The following is a 7,500-nucleotide window of genomic DNA, read 5'->3' as shown; positions in this document are numbered from 1 at the left end:
CGGGGGCCCACCGTGGCCCCGAGCACGTCAGGAAGCCGGGCTGTGGCCGTCTTCGACCACCGGGGCTATTCTGGGCGGAGCGGAGACAAAGCTCCGGATTTATGCTCCTCTCTCCTTTACAGGCGCTGCGCACCACATGTGATTTGTTTCTCTGCTCCGACATGCAAACCGGGGCTCCGGAGTGACGCCACTGTGGGGGGGGGGGGGGGAACAACAATGCAACGCTGGACTGGAAATAATCCCTGTGCGTGTGTGTGAGTGTAGTGTGCATGTGCATTGACACATGTGCATTTACGCGCGTGTCTCTGTGTGTGTGTGTGTGTCTCTGTGTGTGTGTCTCTGTGTGTGTGTGTGTGTGTGTGTGTGCGCGCTCAGTGCCTGGTCCAGTCGTTGAACATCCCATAGACAATTGAACAACAAGAACGTGAACAACTCCACTGTTGTGGAGAGAGGACCCCCCCCCCCCCCCCCCCCCCCCCGGCCGGGAACGGCTCCAGCAGTCGACTCGTCGAAACAGCCACTTTAATATCAGTGCTGCTGAGCCCTGCCTTCCATTAGCATGACAAACGCCTCGTTTATGCTAGCGGGATGGGTGGGGGGTGAAGGCCAAGCTGAGCTGTGGCCGCCATCGCTGCAAGCTACAGGGGAACCGATACTACCACACTACCACCACCACCACCACCACACACCCCCCCCTCCCCCGCTCACTGGGGGCACACCCCAGCACGCGGAGCCCTGGGCCCAGGCCAGAGCTGTCTGGGGCCCCCCGGGCCCGCCCGCCGCGGGGGCCGAGGCCCCCAGCCGAGGAGGAGACCTCCTCAAATGAAGTGACAAAGACGGACTGACAGGGATCCCTGTGTGGCATTCAGAGGAGCATCTCCCGGGTACGGCCAGAAGGACCCGAGTGGGGGCACAGCCCCCGAGGGCAGCTCACAGGACGGGTCCTCGAGAACATTGCGTCGTCGCTGCTGTTCACTCGCTGGTTCAATGCGTTGAGCGGAGTGTATACACCATGATGAGATCTGTGTTGTTGCGTGTCGTTCTGTACATAACGTGCGCGAGAGGAATAGATTAAAAACACGAGAGAGCTGATGCACGCCCCAAGCAGTAACAAAAGGCCAGAACCAGCCCAGCAGAGTGCAACAAGTCTTTTGAAAAGGTGTACGATCCTCTGTCCCAGACCTCAGGTAAAAGGTAAACATTGTACTGCTATACTGGGCGCTCCCACTACCTGCAGGGCTGTGTCTATATGTGTGCCTGTGTGTGTGTGTGTGTGTGTGTGTGTGTGTGTGTGTGTTCTGCTTGTTATGCAATGCTTCAGCCTTGTGCTGAACTTCTTGGAAAACACTCGGGGCTACTGTGTTTTCCAAAAGCCAAATGCTCCACAACCTAATGTATTGATGCTCATTCACTGTGCCACGGCATGGTGATTAGCCCAACAAGTCACTTCAGCAGGATAAACAGATCACTTCAGAGTGACACAGCGTTGACAACATCCATGCACATCATTGGAAAATCATCCACAGTTTTTACACGTGACCAGTAGCTTGGACAGAAATGGCAGCTGACAGATATCTAACTTTGGTCTGCGCTTTTTTGGCTTGTATTTTAAGAGCCTATTGGCCTGTTGCTCGACCAGCTAGTGCCAGCGAGTGTTTCCATCTATTGCAATAAACCAACAACAACACATCACACACGCAGCCACACAAACACACACACATTCACCCACAAAATAACAGGTAAATGTAATATACAGTGAAGAAATCTGTAATGCAAAACAAAATGACATATTTTAACTTTCTTCGGCGCTTCGGTCTGCATAATTAGTTCAGGGAGAGCATTCCCTAAAGAGGTAGAGGTGGGTAAAATGCCCGATCTCCTATTGAGCAATCTGCACTTGAGAATGTTACGTGCATGGATGCAACATTATCTGGAGCAGAGCTGGCGTCTCATGTCTGACTGCAAGTAGATGTAAAATACATTAATTAACAGCTGCTGGGCTGCACGCACTCAATATGTGCATACATGTCTGCGTTCGTTCCTTATTTATCTTGCATGGCATATGCATTGACGTTGACGTATGCGTGGTTGCAAAGGGGTTGCAACGAATTGTTTTTTTTCATATTCTATCTATGGAAATCACATGTCCCGACAGGGATTGCAAAAATTGTCAGTATGAGTGAGTACACACACACACAGCATCGTCTAACCAGGAACTCTGCAAAGGGGAAGATCTTAAACAGGAAATGCAACTGACCTTTCTGAAACATTCAACTTTGAAATGCATTGCTCGTGATAAACCTGCAGCGATGCATGTGGCAAAATGTGCAGCCCTGGTTGCATATCAATAGTTGTGCAGAGATTGCAATCATATTCTTACCTCCCTTTGGCTGAGACATTTCCCCTTTGCTCTGGTGGGGGGGAGGGGAAGCACAAAAGACTTTGCCTTCTTTCTCACTCCCTCCCTCCATCGCCCTAGCGCTGGCGCTTCGGCGGCTTGCTTTGCAACACAAGATGCAAAATACAAGCCTTAATCTTCATGCACTTGGATCCTTTTTGCGTCCAGGTCGTGTGTATCCGTGCACCAAAAGATTGTACTATTGCACAATCTGCAAAACCGTCAGAAGTTGGATAATTTTGCAATTGCACTGCAAGGAATTCTCCGCACCACTTACATGATGGGCCAAGGCTGGCAGCTGAAAGCTCCTAACTTGGATCAGTCACAGTCCCTGCGAGAGAACGTTCTTCCTGCTTCGCACGCAAGGCATGCCGGGACTTGCAGTTGAAAACGCAATGTGCTCAATATGATATGTACATTACTGTGTTTTATATCTTATCACTATGCCATTATAACGTAGTGAAATTATACATCACTATGCTCTATATACTGGCACATTGATTACATAGATGTACGGTGTTTGAAAAAGGTAAGCATCATGGACATCTGTTTGCACAAATACAAATGTTATATTTGATAATAAATGAATATATTAATATATATATAAAAAATATATATACATATATGTACTACAAATTAATGAATGGATTAATGAATGTTTTGTATTTATTAAATTAAAATGAGGTGATTTGACATCAGATGGTCTGTAATGGAATTTATTCTGAAATGGGAATGACAGATGCATCAACCTCAAACATAACAAATATGTTAAAATAACGCTAAAACGACTTTGACAATTCAGATTAGGAAGATATTGGCACATTAAGGAACACTGAAAATATGAACTACATAGAAAACAACTGTGAGGCTAAACAAGAGACAGACTTAACGTCATTACTTTGTTCATCAAATTCCCATACGTCAAAAGTAAAAAAGCTAAAGTTGGTTCCAGCGGCACTAAATTATCCTACTCTTGTTTTCCTGATATTACCGTATACTATCAAAACATGGATTAAACCAACTGTCCTATGAGACGACGAAGCATGGTGGACGCAGAACGACCGTGGACCCTCCACGATGCCGTCTGAAATCTCTCCAGAGGGAGGTGTGTTGGGGTCAGCCGGTCATAATACTCACATTGTTTGTGTGTGTGTGTGTGTGTGTGTGTGTGTGTGCATGTGTTTGTGTGAGTGTTGGTACATGTATGAGCATGAGTGTGTGTGTGTGTGTGTGTGTGTGTGTGTGTGTGTGTGTGTGTGTGTGTGTGTGTGTGTGTGTGCGTGTGCGTGTCTGTGTGTGCGTGTGTGTTTCTTTGTGTGTGTGCATGTTTGTGTGCATGTGTGAATTTATGTGTGTGTGTGTGTGTGTGTCTGTGCGTTTATGTGTGTGTATGTGTGTGTGTGTGTGTGTGTGTGTATGAGAGTGCGTGCCTGTGTGTGTATCTGTTTGTGTGTCTGTGTATGACAGTGCGTGCCTGTGTGTGTCTGTGTATGAGAGTGTGTGCCTGTGTGTGTCTATGTATGAGAGTGCGTGCCTGTGTGTGTGCCTGTGTGTGTCTGTGTATGACAGTGCGTGCCTGTGTGTGTGTGTATGAGAGTGCGTTCCTGTGTGTGTCTGTGTATGAGAGTGCGTGCCTGTGTGTCTGTGTATGACAGTGCGTGCCTGTGTGTGTCTGTGTATGAGAGTGCGTGCCTGTGTGTGTCTGTGTATGAGAGTGCGTTCCTGTGTGTGTCTGTGTATGAGAGTGCGTGCCTGTGTGTGTGTGTGTATGAGAGTGCGTTCCTGTGTGTGTCTGTGTATGACAGTGCGTGCCTGTGTGTGTCTGTGTATGACAGTGCGTGCCTGTGTGCGTTCCTGTGTGTGTCTGTGTATGACAGTGCGTGCCTGTGTGTGTGTGTATGACAGTGTGTGTCTGTGTGCGTGCCTGTGTGTGTGTGTATGACAGTGTGTGTCTGTGTGCGTGCCTGTGTGTGCGTGTATGAGAGTGCGTGCCTGTGTGTGTCTGTGTATGACAGTGCGTGCCTGTGTGTCTGTGTATGAGAGTGCGTGCCTGTGTGTGTGTGTGTATGAGAATGCGTTCCTGTGTGTGTCTGTGTATGACAGTGCGTGCCTGTGTGTGTGCCTGTGTGTGTGTGTATGACAGTGTGTGCCTGTGTGTGTCTGTGTATGACAGTGCGTGCCTGTGTGTGTGTATGACAGTGTGTGCCTGTGTGTGTGTGTGTATGACAGTGCGTGCCTGTGTGTGTGCCTGTGTGTGTGTGTATGACAGTGTGTGTCTGTGTGTGTGCCTGTGTGTGTGTGTATGACAGTGTGTGCCTGTGTGTGTGTGTGTCTCAGTTCTTGCTGAGTGTCTGGTACAGCGGCTTCACCACCACGTGCAGGTAGAGGGCGCCGTCCACCAGGTACTCGGAGGAGCGCCGGGTCAGGTCGGCCTCCGCCAGGAAGTCTCCGCTCTCCTCGGTGCTCTGGTGGAAGTCGTAGACGTGCTTCACCATCACGCGGCCGTGCCGCTGCGCCAGCACCAGCAACGTCTTCTGGAAGTTCACCCCGGCGAAGTCGGCGCTGGAGGTGGCGGGGGTGATGATGACACGCGGCCGGCCGCCGTCCACCCTGGCGGGCTGCATGGCGCCCGTCTCGGTGTAGAGCGGCCTCAGGCTGAGGGGCAGCCAGCGGGGGGAGAACAGGGCGTTCCAGGTCACCCTCTTGCTGGCGTCGTGGCCGCTGGGGCCCAGCTGCGTCTGGAAGCTGGTGCTGCGGTCGTCGCGCGAGGGGCTGCCGATGGCCCAGGCCGCGCCCCACAGCGGCGACAGGTAGTTCCTGGGCGTGAACAGGCTGCAGTTGACGTCAAAGAACTTGGCCATCTGCAGCGGCGAGGCGGAGTGGAACTGGTAGGACATGTACAGCAGGTCCCGCACCGACTCCTGGTAGCGGGCCAGCGCGGGCGACTGCGTCTGCAGGCGGAAGAGGTCCCGCGGCGGCATCATGGCGTAGCGCACGGCGCGCAGGGCGTTCTCCGCCGTCAGCCCGTCGGGGTCGTTGCGGAGGATCCAGGCCTCCAGCGCGGCGAACAGCTCCATCTCGCTGTGCAGCACCAGGTCAGAGCGCCGCAGCAGGGACATGAGGAGCCGGCTGCTGATGGAGCTCCACTCGGCGCTCTGCACCGCCGCCGACAGGTTCCACGCCAGGAACTGCAGGCAGCTGTCCCGCAGCGTGGCCTGGCCGGCCTGCTGGGCGTACTCGTACCAGCCCACCACGTGGCCCGACGGAGAGTCGCGCGCCAGGTTCTCGCTCATGTAGCGGGCCACGGCGGCCTGCAGGTCGACCACCTGGTACTTGGTGGCCAGCTTGTGCAGCGGGGTGGCCTGGTCCAGGCGCAGGGAGACCTCCCCGCAGTAGAGGTACCTGCACAGGACGGCCGGGGGTGGAGGGACATGGGACCACAGGACAAACATCTGCTCAGCATCTGCTCAAACATCACCTCTGATGGAAGCGGCGTCTTCTCTCGAACAGCAGCCTGCCTCTGCCACGGCCATGACCTTAACACAGCTAATGTTGAATAATGTGTTCAAGAATAAAAGACTGCCGGGAGACTCGCGCCCACATTACTTTCCCTCATTCCTTTTGACATCGGGCCAAATGTGTGCGATAATAAGCTCTCACTACGTAAAATGTTTCCATCAGTGGACAAATGCGGGCATTCTTCAGCATGCCTAAGAGGGAATGAAAGCCGGCAGCACCAAAATGGGCGCGGATTGATTTTTCATGGTCTTTCGGCGTCTTTATCGAGCACAATCAGCTCTGTATTAGCCACTGTGCAGCACAGGTCTTGATTCTTGGTCTGTGCCACAAATATTGATTTTGGACTCTATGCCGAGCGGGTTCTGCTTTTCTTGGTTTATGTGCTAACAGCCCTGAGCGACTAGATGGCCAATAAGGACTGTCTGCGTTGTTTAACAGCATCTGGTGGTGCATTGACATGCTCATTTGCATAGCAATTTGTGCAAAGACAATTTCTTGGAATACTTTCAGAGGCATAGCTGACATGCAGACATGATAGAGGGACCGAACACACGGAACCTGGTACCAAGGAAGCGGGGCTCGCTCTATCGCTCTCAACTCTTTCTACTCTTTCTCTCTCTATCCATCTCTCTTTCTCTGCCTCTGCCTCTGCCTCTGCCTCTCTCTCTCTCTCTCTCTCTCTCTCTCTCTCTCTCTCTCTCTCTCTCTCTCTCTCTCTCTCTCTCTCTCTCTCTCTCTCTCTCTCTCTCCCTCTCTCTCTCTCCCCTTCTCTCTCTCTCTCTCTCCCCCTCTCTCTCTCTCTCTCTCTCTCTCTCTCTCTCTTTCTCTGCCTCTCTCTCTCTCTCTCTCTCTCTCTCTCTCTCTCCCTCTCTTTCTCTCCCCCCCTTTCTCTCTCTCTCTCTCTCTCTCTCTCTCTCTCTCTCTCTCTCTCTCTCTCTCTCTCTCTCTCTCTCTCTCTCTCCAAAGAAAGTGATGAAGAATAAAGAAGAAGAAGGTGAAGAAGCCGTAGAAGTAGCTCCACGAGTAAAAAGCTCATCTCCCCCACCCCCTGCAGCCCCCTCCCCGCCCCCCCAGACCCGCCCCCCACCCCCTGCAGCCCCCCACCCCCTGCAGCCCCCTCCCCGCCCCCCTGCAGCCCCCTCCCCGCCCCCCCCTCCCCGCCCCCCACCCCCTGCAGCCCCCCACCCCTGCAGCCCCCTCCCCGCTCACTTGATGAACTTGTCGAAGACCCCGGCGCAGTCGGCCCCCTCGGTGAGCAGCAGGGTGCTGCCGTTGCGGGCGGCCAGCAGCTCCTCGAACACGGAGCTCTGCAGGGAGAGCACCAGGGCGTGGGCCTGGATCAGCCTCACCCCGTCGGCGCTGGCCGTCTCCACGCGCAGCGTCACGTCGCTGCCGTTGCCCTGGGCCAGCAGGGCCTCCAGCCGCTGCACCAGCGCCAGAGAGTGGCCGATGGTGTCTGAGCCTCCACCTCCTCCTCCTCCACCACCTCCACCTCCAACGCTGCTAACACCTCCAGCCCCAACTCCGCCTCCTCCGTCCTGGGCTCCCTCGGCTGGAGAGAGAGAGAGAGAGAGAGAGAGAGA

General features: G+C 53.4%; 2 protein-coding genes across 2 annotated transcripts in view; both read right to left on the bottom strand.

The window, feature by feature from the left end:
• The window catches only part of map2k6 (mitogen-activated protein kinase kinase 6), a 21,985-nt gene extending 19,249 nt beyond the window's left edge, over window positions 1-2,736 (bottom strand). Inside the window, exon 1 of the mRNA XM_030340305.1 lies at window positions 2,381-2,736. Coding sequence (XP_030196165.1) covers window positions 2,381-2,471 — 91 coding nt within the window. The 5' untranslated portion in view covers window positions 2,472-2,736. The remainder of the gene's footprint in view (window positions 1-2,380) is intronic.
• A 1,909-nt stretch (window positions 2,737-4,645) lies between these two features.
• btbd17a (BTB (POZ) domain containing 17a) overlaps window positions 4,646-7,500 on the bottom strand; it is a 4,756-nt gene continuing 1,901 nt past the window's right edge. The window contains exons 2-3 of the mRNA XM_030339293.1: window positions 7,127-7,469; window positions 4,646-5,800 (exon numbers count right to left, since the gene is read on the bottom strand). Of these exons, the coding sequence (XP_030195153.1) occupies window positions 4,732-5,800; window positions 7,127-7,469 (1,412 nt within the window). The 3' untranslated portion in view covers window positions 4,646-4,731. The remainder of the gene's footprint in view (window positions 5,801-7,126; window positions 7,470-7,500) is intronic.

The sequence above is a fragment of the Gadus morhua genome, chromosome 18 (genome assembly GCF_902167405.1).
Source record: "Gadus morhua chromosome 18, gadMor3.0, whole genome shotgun sequence".
Taxonomy (NCBI): Eukaryota; Metazoa; Chordata; class Actinopteri; order Gadiformes; family Gadidae; genus Gadus; species Gadus morhua.
This window is presented reverse-complemented; position numbering and strand designations above follow the sequence as displayed.